Raw genomic sequence first — 21,446 nt, forward strand, 5'->3', positions numbered from 1 at the left:
AAGGAAAACAGTAGCCAGCTCACCAGTAACCACCACAGGTGCACGGAACTCCGTTGCAGGAAGACGAGTAGATCATCAGGAAAGAAAAAAGTTGAGTTCCAGCTCCTTAAAATTTTCAGTCTTTAATGATATCCAATTGATAAAATTCACATGAACATGAACAAGGTAACAAACTCCCTCCGGTGGGTGCCCTCCAGCATGAGAGGCTAAACGGCAACGCGTTTCGATCAAACGATCTTTATCAAAGCCATATCATACACTGAATGTGCTCCTCTATATGAGGGATCTCACCCAATCAGATTCTCAGAACAAATCACATGACAATTTAGTAAGGTCCTACCATAAAATCATTACTCTATATCTATACAATATACAATATAAAATAAAATAAAATATTCACTTCCCAATCAGCAATAGTGCAACATAGTCTCATTTCGTTTATTTAATCCCATTGGGAAACGAGTATTAAGGTGGAAAATCCAATACGCTTCTCGCGTAAGGAGACGCCTCCTAGCGTCTCCACCGCGAGGAGACATATTAACCTGTTCAATTCCTTGGACCTGAAAGCATGCAATACTCCGTGCATGGTGAGTAACAAAATGTTTGGATGCTGCCGATATATTTCTATTACCACTCTGCGTGTTGCCTATGTCATATAGATGTTCCCGGATACGTGTTTTTAGTTTTCTAGTCGTGCATCCCACATAGGACAAATTGCACTCTCTACAATTGATTTTATACACTATATTGCTAGAATTGCAATTAATGTATTGCTTAATGTGAAATGTAATTGTTGCATCCGCATTATGGAAAATTTTAGCGACAACAGCTTGTTTGCAGGTGCCGCAATTATTTGTACCACATCTGAAGAACCCAGGATAATTTAACCATGTTTTCATAGATTTTGTTCCCTCTGCCCGAAACATACTGGAAGCTATTTTATTGCCAATAGTTGGCGCTCTTCTTGATACCACATTTATACCAGACTGTAGTATATCATACAATAGTGGATCCTCATGAAGAATGGGCAAATATCTATAAATGATATCTTTCATTTTCGTAAATTGTGGGCTATACTGGAAGCATATATACGGTTTATTTGCTCTCTCCATATCTATGTTTCTATGTGTTGTTATCATATCTCTACGATCTTTCCCTTCTACAATCCTTTTTGCCCGATTTATTGTCCATTGGGGATATTTGCGATTTTTTAATTTACTTGTGATCTGTTCAAATTCTCCCTGGAGGTCCTCCTGCCGGTTACAGTTTCGCTTGACCCTGGTGAACTCACCTACCGGAATTGATTCAATTGTGTGTCTACTGTGGCTACTACTACCATGTAAGATGGTATTACCTCTCACTGGTTTATGATATGTTCTGGTGGTAATATTTTGGTCAGTATATCCCGTAAGTTCCAGATCCAAAAAAGAAATGTTATTATTACCCCATTTGTGTGTGAACCTAATGTTATAGTCATTAGTATTGAGATAGTCCATGAAGTGTGGTATGGCAGACACATCCCCCTCCCAAATAATGAGGGTATCATCTATGTATCTGCCATACCACACCACATGATCCAAAAACGGATTGGCCGCAGAAAAAACAAATTCCATCTCCCAAAAAGCCATGACCAAATTTGCAAGGGAGTGTGAGTATTTAGCACCCATAGCTACTCCGGCTTGTTGCAAAAAAAACTGGCCATCAAAGGAGAAAAAATTACTTGTCATCAAAAATTGTACCACCATAAGCAAATACCCAATCAGATCCTCGGAATAATTACTATATTTTACAAGATGATACTGTATCGCTCTTATAGCCAGACTATGGGGAATACAGGTATACAAGGATATGACATCGCAACATAACCAGGAATAATTGGTATGCCATATCCTATTGTCCAGACTGCGTAGAACCTCCTTGGAATCTCTAATATATCCCGGAGTACGTTTCACCAGGGGCTGAAGAAGTGAATCCACCCATTGACAAAGTTTTTCATTGCATGAGCCGATTCCGGATACTATTGGACGCATGGGGGGATATCCTCTTTTTTGTGTATTTTGGGTACCCCATATATAATGGGGAGAGTTGGATTTTCCACCATAAGATATTCTATTTGTTTTTTGGTTAATACCCCTAAGCTTTGACCCTCCATAATAATTAAATCTCTCTTTTTTATGATTTCTCGAGATGGATTTTGTGTCAATTTTTTGTATGTATTTTGGTCAGATAATAATTCTAACATTTTATTATGGTAATCTGCTGTATTTAATACCACCACAACCCCTCCTTTATCAGACATTTTAATGGTAAGATCTGTCATTTCTTTAAGTTCTTTTATTGCACTCTGAAGTCTTTTGGGTATGTTGCTCTGACTACTTCTTCCATTGATTTTCTTATCATTATAAAGTCGTCTCAATTCCCTCTCTACATTATCTTGGAAACGATCCATACATTCTGATCTAGCCTGAACTGGATAATAGTATGGATTCTTGGTGATAAAATCCTGAGAAAAATTTAACCGATCTTCATCTGACAATACTTAAGAGCTAAGATCCTGTAATGCAACCAATGCCACTTGTTCTTTAAAATCCATACACGAAAATTCATTATCTGTTCTATGTGACACAATAGTTTCCTCACGATTTTGTTCACATTCAAAATTATCCCCACATCGAAAATGTTTTTTAACAGTCAAATTACGTATGAATTTATTAGTGTCCATAATGGCTGAAAACAAATCAAAATCCTGATCCGGGACAAAATTAAGACCCAAAGATAAAACTTGGGTCTAATTAGATGGGTAATTGGACTAATGAAAATAAAACCCCAAAATCTATATTAAAACAGAGCCAGGTTTACCGCAAGCGTAAAAGCTATAAAAAGAAAGTAACCAAACCGCACGTGTATTTCACTTCTTCAGACCCGGACTCATCAGATAATCAAGGCAGTGCTTCAGACATTTCCCTCAATGAGAATAGGGCAGGTGTTTCTTAATTTTGTCCCGGATCAGGATTTTGATTTGTTTTCAGCCATTATGGAAAATGTTTTTTAACAGTCAAATTACGTATGAATTTATTAGTGTCCATAATGGCTGAAAACAAATCAAAATCCTAATCCGGGACAAAATTAAGACCCAAAGATAAAACTTGGGTCTGATTAGATGTCAAGGGCTTGGAAGACAAGTTCAACACATTAGTGTATTCATTTATTTCTTGTGCAATTTTTTGTTGCGTGTTATCATCCCTCCTTCATCTGTGCTTTCTTCCCCCCCGCTTTTTGAGTTTTTTGTCTGGCGGTGACCATTTTTTTAAACACCTGCCCTATTCTCATTGAGAGAAATGTCTGAAGCACTGCCTTGATTATCTGATGAGTCCGGGTCTGAAGAAGTGAAATACACGTGCGGTTTGGTTACTTTCTTTTTATAGCTTTTACGCTTGCGGTAAACCTGGCTCTGTTTTAATATAGATTTTGGGGTTTTATTTTCATTAGTCCAATTACTCATCTAATTAGACCCAAGTTTTATCTTTGGGTCTTAATTTTGTCCCGGATCAGGATTTTGATTTGTTTTCAGCCATTATGGACACTAATAAATTCATACGTAATTTGACTGTTAAAAAACATTTTCGATGTGGGGATAATTTTGAATGTGAACAAAATCGTGAGGAAACTATTGTGTCACATAGAACAGATAATGAATTTCCGTGTATGGATTTTAAAGAACAAGTGGCATTGGTTGCATTACAGGATCTTAGCTCCGAAGTATTGTCAGATGAAGATCGGGTAAATTTTTCTCAGGATTTTATCACCAAGAATCCATACTATTATCCAGTTCAGGCTAGATCAGAATGTATGGATCGTTTCCAAGATAATGTAGAGAAGGAATTGAGACGACTTTATAATGATAAGAAAATCAATGGAAGAAGTAGTCAGAGCAACATACCCAAAAGACTTCAGAGTGCAATAAAAGAACTTAAAGAAATGACAGATCTTACCATTAAAATGTCTGATAAAGGAGGGGTTGTGGTGGTATTAAATACAGCAGATTACCATAATAAAATGTTAGAATTATTATCTGACCAAAATACATACAAAAAATTGACACAAAATCCATCTCGAGAAATCATAAAAAAGAGAGATTTAATTATTATGGAGGGTCAAAGCTTAGGGGTATTAACCAAAAAACAAATAGAATATCTTATGGTGGAAAATCCAACTCTCCCCATTATATATGGGGTACCCAAAATACACAAAAAAGAGGATATCCCCCCATGCGTCCAATAGTATCCGGAATCGGCTCATGCAATGAAAAACTTTGTCAATGGGTGGATTCACTTCTTCAGCCCCTGGTGAAACGTACTCCGGGATATATTAGAGATTCCAAGGAGGTTCTACGCAGTCTGGACAATAGGATATGGCATACCAATTATTCCTGGTTATGTTGCGATGTCATATCCTTGTATACCTGTATTCCCCATAGTCTGGCTATAAGAGCGATACAGTATCATCTTGTAAAATATAGTAATTATTCCGAGGATCTGATTGGGTATTTGCTTATGGTGGTACAATTTTTGATGACAAGTAATTTTTTCTCCTTTGATGGCCAGTTTTTTTTGCAACAAGCCGGAGTAGCTATGGGTGCTAAATACTCACCCTACCCTCCCTTGCAAATTTGGTCATGGCTTTTTGGGAGATGGAATTTGTTTTTTCTGCGGCCAATCCGTTTTTGGATCATGTGGTGTGGTATGGCAGATACATAGATGATACCCTCATTATTTGGGAGGGGGATGTGTCTGCCATACCACACTTCATGGACTATCTCAATACTAATGACTATAACATTAGGTTCACACACAAATGGGATAATAATAACATTTCTTTTTTGGATCTGGAACTTACGGGATATACTGACCAAAATATTACCACCAGAACATATCATAAACCAGTGAGAGGTAATACCATCTTACATGGTAGTAGTAGCCACAGTAGACACACAATTGAATCAATTCCGGTAGGTGAGTTCACCAGGGTCAAGCGAAACTGTAACCGGCAGGAGGACCTCCAGGGAGAATTTGAACAGATCACAAGTAAATTAAAAAATCGCAAATATCCCCAATGGACAATAAATCGGGCAAAAAGGATTGTAGAAGGGAAAGATCGTAAAGATATGATAACAACACATAGAAACATAGATATGGAGAGAGCAAATAAACCGTATATATGCTTCCAGTATAGCCCACAATTTACGAAAATGAAAGATATCATTTATAGATATTTGCCCATTCTTCATGAGGATCCACTATTGTATGATATACTACAGTCTGGTATAAATGTGGTATCAAGAAGAGCGCCAACTATTGGCAATAAAATAGCTTCCAGTATGTTTCGGGCAGAGGGAACAAAATCTATGAAAACATGGTTAAATTATCCTGGGTTCTTCAGATGTGGTACAAATAATTGCGGCACCTGCAAACAAGCTGTTGTCGCTAAAATTTTCCATAATGCGGATGCAACAATTACATTTCACATTAAGCAATACATTAATTGCAATTCTAGCAATATAGTGTATAAAATCAATTGTAGAGAGTGCAATTTGTCCTATGTGGGATGCACGACTAGAAAACTAAAAACACGTATCCGGGAACATCTATATGACATATGCAACACGCAGAGTGGTAATAGAAATATATCGGCAGCATCCAAACATTTTGTTACTCACCATGCACGGAGTATTGCATGCTTTCAGGTCCAAGGAATTGAACAGGTTAATATGTCTCTTCGCGGTGGAGACGCTAGGAGGCGTCTCCTTACGCGAGAAGCGTATTGGATTTTCCACCTTAATACTCGTTTCCCAATGGGATTAAATAAACGAAATGAGACTATGTTGCACTATTGCTGATTGGGAAGTGAATATTTTATTTTATTTTATATTGTATATTGTATAGATATAGAGTAATGATTTTATGGTAGGACCTTACTAAATTGTCATGTGATTTGTTCTGAGAATCTGATTGGGTGAGATCCCTCATATAGAGGAGCACATTCAGTGTATGATATGGCTTTGATAAAGATCGTTTGATCGAAACGCGTTGCCGTTTAGCCTCTCATGCTGGAGGGCACCCACCGGAGGGAGTTTGTTACCTTGTTCATGTTCATGTGAATTTTATCAATTGGATATCATTAAAGACTGAAAATTTTAAGGAGCTGGAACTCAACTTTTTTCTTTCCTGATAGAAAGATTGTGTTGATCTCTGTAACAAGTATTTTAGCTCACCCCAGAGCGGCATTCATATCTATGTTGATTAGTACTGCTGTGTAATTTCCTCTATGTTGTTGCTGCTTCTCTCGGTGTGCTAAAAAAAAGAAAGAAGTGCAGGAATCCACCTCTGTGTGATGTAATATATAATATGCAGCTTACAAGTCACATAATGGCCAGAAATAGTGTTATTCCTCGTGTACGCACAGGACTGCTTATTCTAAAAAGTTAACTGAAAGTATGGTTGCCCTTTAACCCCTTCACCCCCGGAGCTTTTTCCGTTTTTCCGTTTTCGTTTTTCGCTCCCCTCCTTCCCAGAGCCATAACTTTTTTATTTTTCCGTCAATTTGGCCATGTGAGGGCTTATTTTTTGCGGGACGAGTTGTACTTTTGAACGATATCATTGGTTTTAGCATGTCGTGTACTAGAAAACGGGAAAAAAATTCCAAGTGCAGTGAAATTGCAAAAAAAGTGCAATCCCACACTTGTTTTTTGCTTGCCTATTTTGCTAGGTTCACTAAATGCTAAAACTGACCTGCCATTATGATTCTCCAGGTCACTACGAGTTCATAGACACCTAACATGACTAGGTTATTTTTCACCTAAGTGGTGAAAAAAAATTCCAAACTTTGCAAAAAACAAAACAAAATTGCGCCATTTTCCGATACTCGTAGCGTCTCCATTTTTCGTGATCTGGGGTCAGGTGAGGCCTTATTTTTTGCGTGCCGAGCTGGCGTTTTTAATGATAGCATTTTGGTGTAGATACGTTCTTTTGATCGCCCGTTATTGCATTTTAATGCAATGTCATGGCGACCAAAAAAACGTAAATCTGGCGTTTCAAATTTTTTTCTCATTACGCCATTTAGCGATCAGGTTAATGCTTTTTTTGTATTGATAGATTGGGCGATTCTGAACGCGGCGATACCAAATATGTGTAGGTTGGGGTTTTTTTTTATTGATTTATTTTGATTGGGGCGAAAGGGGGGTGATTTAAACTTTTATATTTTTTTTATTTTTTTCACATTTTTAAAAACTTTTTTTTTTTTACTTTTGCCATGCTTCTATAGCCTCCATGGGAGGCTAGAAGCAGGCACAGCCCGATCGGCTCTGCTATGCAGCAGTGATCATAAGATCGCTGCTACACAGCAGATTTGCAGGTGTGCTGTGAGCGCCGACCACAGGGGGGCGCTCACAGCCACCGGCAATCAGTAACCATAGAGGTCTCAAGGACCTCTATGGTTACAATGGAGGAGCATCGCCGACCCCCGATCATGTGACGGGGGTCGGCGATGCGCTCATATCCGGCCGCACGGCCGGATGCGGTAGTTAAATGCCGCTGTCTGCGTTTGACAGCGGCATTTAACTAGTTAATAGGCGCGCGCAGATCGCGATTCTGCTCGCGCCTATTGCGGGCACATGTCAGCTGTTCAAAACAGCTGACATGTCCCGGCTTTGATGTGCGCTCACCGCCGGAGCGCACATCAAAGCGGGGGTCCCGACATGTGACGTACTATACCGTCACATGTCGGGAAGGGGTTAAAGGGAGCCTGTCACCCCGTTTTTTCCGTATGAGATAAAAATACTGTTAAATAGGGCCTGAGCTGTGCATTACAACAGTGTATTTTGTGGACCCCGATTCCCCACCTATGCTGCCAAAATACGTTACCAAAGTAGCCATTTTCGCCTGTCAATCAGGCTGGTCTGGTCAAAAGGGCGTGGTGTCTTCCCCCAGATCTTGCTTAGTTTTCCGTTGGTGGCGTAGTGGTTTGCGCATGCCCAAGGTCCCGAATCCACTGCACAGGGGAGTGAAAACAGCGCGATGTGTTCTATTTCCCTGGTGATCGGTGGGGGGGCCATCTTCCTTTGGCCGCTCGTGGGCAGATGGAGCGCTCTGCTGCCCGCGGCTTCAGGAAAATGGCCGCGGGATGCCGCGCGTGCACAGATGGAGATCGCGGCGGCCATTTTCCTGAAGCCGAGATACGAATTCTGCTTCAGGAAAATGGCCGCCGCGATCTCCATCTGCGCACGTGCGGCATCCCGCGGCCATTTTCCTGAAGCCGCGGGCAGCAGAGCGCTCCATCTGCCCACGCGCGGCCAAAGGAAGATGGCCGCTCCCACCGATCAACAGGGAAATAACGCACATCGCGCTCTTTTCACTCCCCTGTGCAGTGGATTCGGGACCTTGGGCATGTGCAAACCACTACGCCACCAACGGAAAACTAAGCAAGATCTGGGGGAAGACACCACGCCCTTTTGACCAGACCAGCCTGATTGACAGGCGAAAACGGCTACTTTGGTAACGTATTTTGGCAGCATAGGTGGGGAATCGGGGTCCACAAAATACACTGTTGTAATGCACAGCTCAGGCCCTATTTAACAGTATTTTTATCTCATACGGAAAAAACGGGGTGACAGGTTCCCTTTAAAGTAGCCAATACATGCTAAGCATGTGCATTTTTTGCTATAAAAATATCTTTTATTTAATTAATTCTTAGGTCCTGTTTACATTTGCATTTTTGGGATTCGTTCTAAGTTACCTTCAGTTTGTTTGGTATCTTTATTAGCTAGATGATAATTCTTCTGTTGCCATTAAAAGGACTGGAGCCCAAAAGAATCCAATTAAAGTGAATCTTTCATAAGACTATGCTGCCCTATGTAAGAGAAGCATAGCTTGAGAACAGGTCTTCTCTCATTTTAGCCAAAACAGAACAAAAAAATCATGCTATTTGACTAAGAGGAATAAACAGACTACTACTGACCAAAAACATAAGGCCGCCACGGTCTGCACACCTCATATGCCACCAACGAAACAATCACCAATAATAGATATATTTACAGTAGCATTTTCGGGCAGTAGATGTGGAGCTTCTCCGAAGTTTTCCAAGTTCTGTCTCACTGCTGCCTCCCTGAGCATGCACAAGGAAGGCAACGATGAAGCCATGGACATACATCCAGCTTAATTGCGCAAACCCAGGGAGGAAGAACTTCATACCCATGTGCAACATTCGAAAACAGTAAACGTTGTTCTTACAAATCATGTGGCTCAAGCCTCCAGGGCGTTCTTACATGATTAGTTGGAGAATTAGTCCAGGTGATCAACACCTCCCACACCTCCCCAACAAGTCAACCGCTAATTTGTTTAGCACAAGTGTAGCTTCAAAGTTAATTTTAGATAAATTCAGCAATTGCTAAACCACATGAAGGGGCTTCTTAGAATTCAGTGAAAGGTTGCTATTAGTGATGAGCGAATATACTCGTTGCTCTGGTTTTCCCGAGCATGCTCAGGTGACCTCGGAGTATTTGTTAGTGTTTGGAGATTAAGTTTTCATCGCCTCAGCTGAATGATTTACAGCTACTAGCCAGGGTGAGTACATGTGGGGGTTGCCTGGTTGCTAGGGAATCCCCACATGTAATCAATCTGTCTAATAGCTGTAAATCATTCAGTTGCCGGGATGAAAACTAAATCTCCGAACACTAACAAATACTCGGAGGTCACCCGAGCGTGCTCGGGAAAACCTGAACAACGAGTACACTCGCTCATCACTAGTTGCTATGCTTAGATGGTGGCGGTTTAGGTCGACAACATCAGCTGGCAGTTAAGCTGTCAGGTTCCCTTTAATTATAGGCTCCTTAAATGAAAACTGTGACACTAGTGTGAACAGAGCTTGATGAACTTGGCTGTCAACATAAGCAGGAGCACACATCATTCCATTATTTTAGCCTTGGATTAGTTCAGTTTGCTGTTTATTTTTTTTAGTCTGTTGTCCCTAAAATTTACATTGTCACATATTTTACTTTTAAGCATTTTGTGTTTTTTCTTTAGCCTTTTGTGGCCTTTTATTCTGGTTTTATCAACTTTGTCCCTCTCCTTTTCCTTGACTTGTTAGTCTGATCCAAGTTCTTCTACTTCATCTGATGATTATCAATATGTAATGGAAGCTAATCTACAAGAAATGGTCTCCATACGTAGGAAGGTAGTCCTACAGGACTTTACTTTCTATTGCTGACTAGAATCCATCTGATTTTGTTTTCTTTTAATCTCTTGGTTTTTTTTGTTTTGCTTTAATTATTGATAATCAACCATCATGCAGTTTAGTGCTTCAGGGGCTTATGATTTCCAATATGAGGTTTGTTTTCAAACCATGCACAGACTGCATGTTACATTTGGCTGACTTCATTGCTCATAAATAAACCCGGAGTTTTGCTAGCGCTTGGATGTAGCAGGCCTCTATTAGCTGACACATTTCAAGCAATGCTGTCCAGCTGCCTGATTCTATACTATTTATTTTAGTAGAGTAAGTTTGCAGTCAGTAGTAGCTTGCTTTTGTCTTGTACCTTCTTTGAGGAACACGTCACTAACCTGAGTGCACACATTTCAGATCAGCTTCTTTTATTTTTTTCATAGGCAGAAGAAAGACATGGGAATATCGAAGAAGGAATGAGGCACCTGGAAACACAGCTTGAAGAAAAGAACCAAGAACTTCAGAGGGTGCGTATAACTGTCAATGAGGACGTAGTGATTCACATGTTGCTCCATAAGTTACTTCTGAATTTTGATCCCTCATAGTGATGAGCGAGTATACTCGTTGCTCAGGTTTTCCCGAGCACACTCAGGTGGTCTCCGAGTATTTGTGAGTGCTCGGAGATTTAGTTTCTGTGGACACAGCTGCATGATTTGCGGCTGCTAGACAGATTGATTACATGTGGGAATTCCCTAGCAACCAGGCAACTCCCACATGTACTCAGCCTGGCTAGCAGCTGTAAATCATGCAGCTGAATCGACAAAAACTAAATCTCCGAGCACTCACAAATACTCAGAGGTCACCCGAGCGTGCTCGGGAAAACCCGAGCAACGAGTATACTCGCTCATCACTAGTCCCTCAGCAGTAAAGGAAAACCATATACTGTAAATGCCATTTAGAGAACATGCAAATATATTTTATGCTCAGCAGTGACCATTGCGACATTTTGTGGATCCAAATCACCACCAAATTTATATTAAAAAATGCTTCTATTTAAACTGAATCTGTCACCAGGCTTTTGCTACCCCATTTGAGAGCAGCTTAGTAAAAGTGCAGAGACCCTGATTTTAGTATCACATACTTGGCTACGTGCTGTCAGTTTGATATAATCACTGTTATAATCTGCTGCAGATCTACTAGGTCTCTGAATGTATAGCTGTATAACCCTGCCCATGCCACTGGTTGGAAGCTTTCTGTGGACACTGTGCATAGGCAGAAAGCTGTCAATCAGTCGTGGGAGTGGGCTTGGACTACCTAGTAGAAGGTTTACTAGACAAGTAGTGATAAAATCACATTTTTATCAGCAGGAGATTATCACAGCTACAGCTACCAGCCCAGTAAGTTATACATCACTGGACTCAGGATGACTATCTCTACATTATACTGGTAGCAAAAACGAGGTGACAGATTACCTTTAAGCCATCAAAAATGTTGCCATTATTGTCCCTATAGCTTGTTGTCCCTACAGCTTGTTGTCCCTACAGCATGACTCCGCTACAATACAGCACATTCTATATTGTGACAGGGACTCCAGATCTTTGGTTGTTGGGTGTCATCACAGACGCTGGCTGCTTAATATGTTTTCTAGATATGCTTTAACATCTTTTTCCAATATTCTTTTTTTTTACCTTTTGCAAACGTGTGAAAAGTTAGTTAAAAGAATCTTTAAGGTTAGAAGACCGTGACGGAAGCTGAAAAATGGTTAGAGTGGATCATTTCTTTCATAAACTTACTGTGTTTTGTATATTTTCTCATTCTTTTCTACAGTAGGAAATCATAAACATTAGTAATATACATAGATGTAAAGTTTTCCTCACAAAGCTTTATTACATCAACTGAATAGCACATAACATATCAGTCATGTGACCTGCCCATATCTTGAGACCCCTGGTATCCAGGTAACCTTGTCCATGTATTACAGGTTAATAATGGTTTACTGAGTAACAGAATTTATCATGCATTTATTTCTGCAGCAACATCTCACCCTCATTTATTGTATGTAAATGTATGTGAAGTAGCATCTCTAATATTGTTCTCACTATGTCAGTATGTAAATGTATGTGCAGAAGTTTCTCTTATATTGTTCTCACTATGTCTGTATGTAAATGTATGTGCAGAAGTTTCTCTTATATTGTTCTCACTATGTCTGTATGTAAATGTATGTGCAGTAGCATCTCTTATATTGTTCTCAATATGTCTGTATGTAAATGTATGTGCAGTAGCATCTCTAATATTGTTCTCACTATGTCTGTATGTAAATGTATGTGCAGAAGTTTCTCTTATATTGTTCTCACTATGTCTGTATGTAAATGTATGTGCAGTAGCATCTCTAATATTGTTCTCACTATGTCTGTATGTAAATGTATGTGCAGTAACATCTCTAATATTGTTCTCACTATGTCTGTATGTAAATGTATGTGCAGAGGCATCTCTAATATTCTCACTATGTCTGTATGTAAATGTATGTGCAGTAGCATCTCTAATATTGTTCTCACTATGTCTGTATGTAACTGTATGTGCAGAAGTTTCTCTTATATTGTTCTCACTATGTCTGTATGTAACTGTATGTGCAGAAGTTTCTCTTATATTGTTCTCACTATGTCAGTATGTAAATGTATGTGCAGAAGTTTCTCTTATATTGTTCTCACTATGTTTGTATGTAAATGTATGTGCAGTAGCATCTTTAATACTGTTCTCACTATGTCTGTATGTAAATGTATGTGCAGTAGCATCTCTAATATTGTTCTCACTATGTCTGTATGTAACTGTATGTGCAGAAGTTTCTCTTATATTGTTCTCACTATGTCTGTATGTAAATGTATGTGCAGTAGCATCTCTAATATTGTTCTCACTATGTCTGTATGTAAATGTATGTGCAGTAGCATCTCTAATATTGTTCTCACTATGTCCGTATGTAAATGTATGTGCAGCGCCCCAGAGTCCTGGTCGTTGCAGTACTGTGGCTCCGCCACTAAGGGGAGCCATGGTGCGTTCGATGGCACTGAAGGAGTTCCTCCAATCAGGTATCACAGACACCAATATGTTTCACAGCTGGGCCTCCGGGGGGAGCTAAGGGTGCTATTCATTAGGCCACTCCCCACCATAGTGGGTAAACTGGGGGTCAGGCAGGAAGTTAGTAGAGAAAGCTGACTGGATCGAACGAAGCAACACCTAGTGAGAGAGGGTGTTGTGGAGGAAGAGACAGTAGGGTCTCTGCCAGGGGTGGGATCCTGGCAGAGGCTTGGCATTGAAAGAACGTAACGGGACCGTGCCTGCTCAGAATAGCGGCGGTGCCCTAAGAAAGGATTAGAAGCGAGATAGATTGTGCTGAGTGAGAAACGAAATCAAGCAGAAGGAGAATACCAGCAGGGGTTTTGTTGAAAGAGGCAGCACCTTGCTGAGGCGCATTACCGGTGGCCGGAACGCCGAGGGAGTGGAATAAGATACAGCTTTAAGCCATACTCCAAACAGCGGCAGGACAGTCAGTCTCAGGCGGGCTGTCTACCACATATCACCTATGAAGTCTTGGGGGGCAATTGCGGGAGAGGGGCGTCTCTAGGGTCCCGGAAGAACTCCAGGCCTACCTGACAAACGGGTGCCGTTCTTACTGTAACATCAGGAAGGGACGGAAGATTAGCAGAAGATCAGTTAATCGAGTTGTGAGGGAACTTAAGAAACAGACACAACAGTTGTGGGGTACTTTCCGTAAGCACAGCAGGGAAGGACTACAACACAAAGCGCTAAGAAGGAAGGCACTGATTTCCACTTGTGAGGAGAACTCTGGAAGTGCCATTGGACCGGCCGGACTTGCGCAGCCTGGTGGACCGGATTCTGGACTGAGGACCGAGAGATCTCCAGTAAAGAGGTAAAGAGACTGCAACCTGGTGTCCTCGTTATTTACCGCGACCTGCACCCCACAACTGCACCGCTATACCACCGTTAACAGCACCTATTTGCAACGGACGTCCCCCACTGACAGACAGGGCCACGGACCGGGTCTAGCCACCGTGACAACCCCAGGACTGAGATCCCAGAGGCCCGGCTCCGGGTACCCCTCGGCCCTGCGGCGGTGTGGGGGCGCTCCAAAATCTTGGCGTCACGAACAGGATCTACTTAAGCCTGAAGAATCAGGTCATGTGTGCCTAGAGACTGTGATTTGTTGTGCATGAACTGTAGCTTTATTGAGAGACTGTGTGCTACCACTGACCAATAGAAGTTCCCGCCAAAAGCCGCCGCCATTGCTACTTTGGAGAAGAAGGAGGGCGTGCTATGGGAGGAGACTACCAGAATGGCGCGAGAAATGGATACCGCCCTCTGCGCTTCGGGCTGCAAGGAGATGACCTGCCCCAAAGCAGAAGACAACCTCCTGATTTGCGACGGCGGGAAGCAGGAGATGGAGAAGCCCGACCTCGGAGAAATGGCGGAGTCAGGTGCATGCACTGCCACCGACTATCAGGCAGCGATGATGAACAGCAAGTGCCTGAGCGAGGAAGGAACAGTCCCGGCTTACCCTCGTTCACTGGAAGTGGACCCGTGTCCTCTACAGCCGGCGGATCCGAAGCCCTTGGAACAGATAGCGGGGCCGAGTTCCCCAATCCTGGCCTCGGAGTCAGCGGAGGAGGAACCACAGCGAGCGGAACAGCGTTCGAGGACCGCATCGGAGGAGCTGCGGTCCGGGCTGCGGCCGACTCCAGCGTTCTCGTCAATGGATCAGATCGACATCGGTGGAACCACATCAGGTGTAGGTACGGAAGATACCCCTGCCTCCCCGCTCGATCCCGCTCCCGCGACCGACCCCCCTCACAACAGTAGCTGCCTCTTGATGGCGGGAATGGTGGCATCATCCCTCGAAGTAATGAAGGGTCTGGTATCCCCGCCACCGACCGCAATGGGAGAGTTCCTAGATGTGAGCTCGGAGGGAGTGATTCTCCGGTGGGAGGCCCCCCGGATTGAGCCGAATGGGGTTTGGAGAAGAGGTCACGCCATTGCCGTGCTCACTTGGGAGCAATATAAGCAGTGCCTGATTTCCCAATGGAAAGACTGGAAAGAGATGGGACAAACCCCCGCCGCATCAGCCGTGAACCAGGGTCTGAAGCCTGTACGGTCAGGAGATACCCGCCATCGGAGTGCCCAGGAAGGGTGTGCCCGTAACGTTCGCCGACGTGGACCTGAGAGAGTGTCATCTACTACTTCAGCTGTGATTGAACCAAATGTAGCAGAGCTTACCAACATTGCCACTGCACATGTCATTGCAGCAACTGAGCTGGCAGCTAGGATCCGTCTTCAGGTTCAGGCATCAAGCGGTCTGACTGCACCGGGAAGACCCACCAGTGACACTGGCGCGACATTAGCCGGGAGCCAGGGGCCAAGGCCACCTGAACAAGAGTAAACCTCGGAAACCTGAAAATGTAAATAGTTACTGTTTGTTCCTTAAGTTGCTGCTAAACCCGTCCAGGGTAAACTTTAAGAAAGGTGACCCCTTTGTTGACCCGGGGTCACTATTGTTGTTTTCTTGAAGTTTTGCACAAAGTTACACAAACTGCGAAATCATGGACTGTGCATGATTTGAACTTTCTTGTAAATAGTTTGCACCTTCTTAAAGGTGCTTCCTACTGGTTTTGTTTAAAGACATTTTGCGAAGATACAATTCCGGAGCCTTTGCATGGACTGGTAGGCTGAGAAGAAGAGCTACCTCAGAAAGACTTGATCTCCTCTTAAAGGGGAGGTTAGAATTGAACTTGAAAGTGATACTGTTTTAGAACAGTAATGTCAAGATAATGCTTTGAAGGAAATGTAACTGTTTTTCATGGAAAAGTTATGTGTGTTTAATTTGTTTAAAATGTGAAACCTAGATAATGTTCTTTGAAGAGAAAGATGTAGAAAGCCCGTAGGGGTAGATGTAGAGTTCCGTTTAACTAAAAGTAAAGAAGTAATAATGAAGGTGAGGATAGAAGGTAAACCCTGCGTCCCCATAGAAAGTTAGTTCGTTACTAAGGACAGAAAGTAGACCCGTAGGGGTTAGTGAGTGAGTCCTTATAGGAGCCAAGCAGAGTGTGCTCCATGCTCTCAAACTGAAAGGAATGTTATGTCTATACTATGTATAGTAGAGAAAGGCAGTAGGCCCTGGCTGAACGGGGCGGTCCTGTAAAAGAAAGGAGAGGCAGTAGGTCTGGTGCCATAGGGACAGGCGGTCCTGCAGGTTCAAAGTAGGAGAATGTGAAGTTACCTTGCCCTGTAATGTGATTATAGGAAGGCCTTTGATAAACTAAGAGTGTATGTTTCTTAAAGGCAATGTTAATTTATTGTTCCAGCATTTGCACTTAGTAGAATACCCGGTTGGGTAATGAGAGTTAATTGTAGCCTGTTGCTATGATATTTGATTATGTTTTGTAACGTTCAAGTGTCCTCACCTCCCATAAAGGGAAGCCTGTTCAAGTATGCTTATTGTTTTGCACTCAACAAATTTGTATGTCTTTTTGCTAACCTGTATTGTTGTTTTCTTCCCAGTCCCGGAGTACTGTGTTTAACCAGGGGGGAGTGCAGCGCCCCAGAGTCCTGGTCGTTGCAGTACTGTGGCTCCGCCACTAAGGGGAGCCATGGTGCGTTCGATGGCACTGAAGGAGTTCCTCCAATCAGGTATCACAGACACCAATATGTTTCACAGCTGGGCCTCCGGGGGGAGCTAAGGGTGCTATTCATTAGGCCACTCCCCACCATAGTGGGTAAACTGGGGGTCAGGCAGGAAGTTAGTAGAGAAAGCTGACTGGATCGAACGAACGAAGCAACACCTAGTGAGAGAGGGTGTTGTGGAGGAAGAGACAGTAGGGTCTCTGCCAGGGGTGGGATCCTGGCAGAGGCTTGGCATTGAAAGAACGTAACGGGACCGTGCCTGCTCAGAATAGCGGCGGTGCCCTAAGAAAGGATTAGAAGCGAGATAGATTGTGCTGAGTGAGAAACGAAATCAAGCAGAAGGAGAATACCAGCAGGGGTTTTGTTGAAAGAGGCAGCACCTTGCTGAGGCGCATTACCGGTGGCCGGAACGCCGAGGGAGTGGAATAAGATACAGCTTTAAGCCATACTCCAAACAGCGGCAGGACAGTCAGTCTCAGGCGGGCTGTCTACCACATATCACCTATGAAGTCTTGGGGGGCAATTGTGGGAGAGGGGCGTCTCTAGGGTCCCGGAAGAACTCCAGGCCTACCTGACAAACGGGTGCCGTTCTTACTGTAACATCAGGAAGGGACGGAAGATTAGCAGAAGATCAGTTAATCGAGTTGTGAGGGAACTTAAGAAACAGACACAACAGTTGTGGGGTACTTTCCGTAAGCACAGCAGGGAAGGACTACAACACAAAGCGCTAAGAAGGAAGGCACTGATTTCCACTTGTGAGGAGAACTCTGGAAGTGCCATTGGACCGGCCGGACTTGCGCAGCCTGGTGGACCGGATTCTGGACTGAGGACCGAGAGATCTCCAGTAAAGAGGTAAAGAGACTGCAACCTGGTGTCCTCGTTATTTACCGCGACCTGCACCCCACAACTGCACCGCTATACCACCGTTAACAGCACCTATTTGCAACGGACGTCCCCCACTGACAGACAGGGCCACGGACCGGGTCTAGCCACCGTGACAACCCCAGGACTGAGATCCCCGAGGCCCGGCTCTGGGTACCCCTCGGCCCTGCGGCGGTGTGGGGGCGCTCCATATGTGCAGAAGTTTCTCTTATATTGTTCTCACTATGTCTGTATGTAACTGTATGTGCAGAAGTTTCTCTTATATTGTTCTCACTATGTTTGTATGTAAATGTATGTGCAGTAGCATCTCTAATATTGTTCTCACTATGTTTGTATGTAAATGTATGTGCAGTAGCATCTCTAATACTGTTCTCACTATGTCTGTATGTAAATGTATGTGCAGTAGCATCTCTAATATTGTTCTCACTATGTCTGTATGTAAATGTATGTGCAGAAGTTTCTCTTATATTGTTCTCACTATGTCTGTATGTAAATGTATGTGCAGTAGCATCTCTAATATTGTTCTCACTATGTCTGTATGTAACTGTATGTGCAGAAGTTTCTCTTATATTGTTCTCACTATGTCTGTATGTAACTGTATGTGCAGAAGTTTCTCTTATATTGTTCTCACTATGTCAGTATGTAAATGTATGTGAAGAAGTTTCTCTTATATTGTTCTCACTATGTTTGTATGTAAATGTATGTGCAGTAGCATCTTTAATACTGTTCTCACTATGTCTGTATGTAAATGTATGTGCAGTAGCATCTCTAATATTGTTCTCACTATGTCTGTATGTAACTGTATGTGCAGAAGTTTCTCTTATATTGTTCTCACTATGTCTGTATGTAAATGTATGTGCAGTAGCATCTCTAATATTGTTCTCACTATGTCTGTATGTAAATGTATGTGCAGTAGCATCTCTAATATTGTTCTCACTATGTCCGTATGTAAATGTATGTGCAGAAGTTTCTCTTATATTGTTCTCACTATGTCTGTATGTAACTGTATGTGCAGAAGTTTCTCTTATATTGTTCTCACTATGTTTGTATGTAAATGTATGTGCAGTAGCATCTCTAATATTGTTCTCACTATGTTTGTATGTAAATGTATGTGCAGTAGCATCTCTAATACTGTTCTCACTATGTCTGTATGTAAATGTATGTGCAGTAGCATCTCTAATATTGTTCTCACTATGTCTGTATGTAAATGTATGTGCAGAAGTTTCTCTTATATTGTTCTCACTATGTCTGTATGTAAATGTATGTGCAGTAGCATCTCTAATATTGTTCTCACTATGTCTGTATGTAACTGTATGTGCAGAAGTTTCTCTTATATTGTTCTCACTATGTTTGTATGTAAATGTATGTACAGTAGCATCTCTAATATTGTTCTCACTATGTTTGTATGTAAATGTATGTGCAGTAGCATCTCTAATACTGTTCTCACTATGTCTGTATGTAAATGTATGTGCAGAAGTTTCTCTAATATTGTTCTCACTATGTCTGTATGTAAATGTATGTGCAGAAGTTTCTCTTATATTGTTCTCACTATGTTTGTATGTAAATGTATGTGAAGTAGCATCTCTAATATTGTTCTCACTATGTCAGTATGTAAATGTATGTGCAGTAGCATCTCTAATATTGTTCTCACTATCTTTGTATGTAAATGTATGTGCAGTAGCATCTCTAATATTGTTCTCACTATGTTTGTATGTAAATGTATGTGCAGAAGTTTCTCTTATATTGTTCTCACTATGTTTGTATGTAAATGTATGTGCAGAAGTTTTTCTTATATTGTTCTCACTATGTCTCCAGTTAACTATTTATCATCACCTAAAGACAGTAGTATGTAATCCCTATCAGGATAGGTCATCAATAGAGATACCTGGGTGTCAGATACCAAGACACGCTACATGGGTCCAGTGCCAACTCCCCCCATTGCTCTGGTCTCAATGTTTTGGCTGCAGCAGTGGCATCACTTCAACAGCACGCATTACTGCTCTTGCTAGTCAAAGAGCTCAGCAGCTCTGATGAGGATGAAAGCCTGTGCCGCTGAGCTCATTGAGTGTGTCACTGAGCTCAGTGAGTGGTTAGAGTGATGTACGATGTTGATATGACATTACTGCTGCAGCCAATAGACTGACACTGGAGCAACAGCGGAGAGTTGACACTGGATCCAAGTAGGGTGAGCATATGCCGATTTTGTTATTTTAGCTATTTTACAGAGTTTGGGGCTCACTTTTCAGAAAGTTTATATCTGAGTGTATGAAACTGATATGATTTTATTTTATCAATAGTATTTTTTAGTCACTGAGTAGAACAGCTCTTATTCTGGACCACTCAGCTTGTCAATGTATTATCCTTGTCACCATTAAATATCAGCTCTGCCATTGTTGAAAAACTACAACTTTTGATAACAAAAGTCACCCAGTGACAACAATAGACACAATGTAATACTGCATTTCCTAAAGGATATGGAACACTAAGAATCTTTATATGTTAATAGTAAAAATAGCATATATGCAACCACTGATTGACCAAACCTCTGCACGACCAGCTTTACCCTCGCCTACTGTATTCTCACCCATCCCTTGTAGATTGTGAGCCCTCGCGGGCAGGGTCCTCTCTCCTACTGTACCAGTCGTGACTTGTATTGCTTAAGATTATTGTACTTGTTTTTATGATGTATACCCCTCCTCACATGTAAAGCGCCATGGAATAAATGGCGCTATAATAATAAATAATAATAATAATATATCTATGCAAGGAATAACAAGTGATTGATGAGATCTCCAGGTCAAAAGTGGCCAGAGTTTACTCTTAAATTATTCTCGTTGCTGCTCTGAGTATTCCTTTTTTTTTTAAATCCGCTACATGGTATGGTACTTTTTATTTAGTGCTAAATTTTATGGTCTTTACCAAGGGGGTGTTCCGCACAAGTTAATAATGAAGAAGAGCCTAAAGACCCGCCCAAGAGAATCTTGTGTAATGACTCTATGGCAATGACAATAAAAATTTACACTTAATAAAAAGATCCATATCTCTGGAACCATATGGCAGATTTAAAAAAACCTGGAATACTGAGAGGAGCAACGAGAATAAAATAGGAGCAAAAACTGGCCACTTTTGACTCTGGAAAAGGTCCTATTTAAAATAATTGTCCATGGTTAGGAAAAATGAGTCTTTTTTTTACTATACAGAAACAGTGCCGCTATTGTCCAAAGGCTGTGTCTGGTATTGCAGCCTAACCCCTTTCACACTTCTGAGCTGCACAGTAGTAGACACAGCCCTTAGACAGGAGTGGCAGTGTTTACGGGGGTAAAGGCAGGTTTATCTTTCTAATCCAAACAACCCCATTCAAGTTTTGCCAGGATACAAAAAATTGGTACAAGATATTACAAGTTGCTTTCTTTTTGTTTGTATTACATAGGCTCGCCAAAGAGAAAAAATGAATGAAGAACACAACAAAAGACTTTCTGATACAGTGGATAGGCTTCTAACAGAATCCAATGAACGGTTGCAGTTGCACTTGAAGGAACGAATGGCTGCGCTTGAAGACAAGGTGGGAGCAATGTTACAATAATTGAATATACTACATGGGTATTTAAAGGGAACCTGTTACCCCCAAAATCGAAGGTGAGCTAAGCCCACCGGCATCA

General features: G+C 41.9%; 1 protein-coding gene across 11 annotated transcripts in view; it reads left to right on the forward strand.

Annotated features, from left to right (window-relative positions):
* Window positions 1-21,446, forward strand: part of PPFIA2 (PPFI scaffold protein A2) — a 580,573-nt gene that overhangs the window by 430,831 nt on the left and 128,296 nt on the right. For 6 of the 11 annotated variants that reach the window (XM_077265481.1, XM_077265480.1, XM_077265478.1 and 3 more), the window contains 2 exons: window positions 10,659-10,742; window positions 21,218-21,349. In XM_077265481.1, coding sequence (XP_077121596.1) covers window positions 10,659-10,742; window positions 21,218-21,349 — 216 coding nt within the window. Of the gene's footprint in view, window positions 1-10,140; window positions 10,228-10,658; window positions 10,743-21,217; window positions 21,350-21,446 lie in introns of all 11 variants that reach the window. The other 5 variants (XM_077265479.1, XM_077265476.1, XM_077265475.1 and 2 more) reach the window with 1 other exon arrangement.

This window comes from Ranitomeya variabilis, chromosome 5 (assembly GCF_051348905.1).
Source record: "Ranitomeya variabilis isolate aRanVar5 chromosome 5, aRanVar5.hap1, whole genome shotgun sequence".
Lineage (NCBI taxonomy): Eukaryota > Metazoa > Chordata > Amphibia > Anura > Dendrobatidae > Ranitomeya > Ranitomeya variabilis.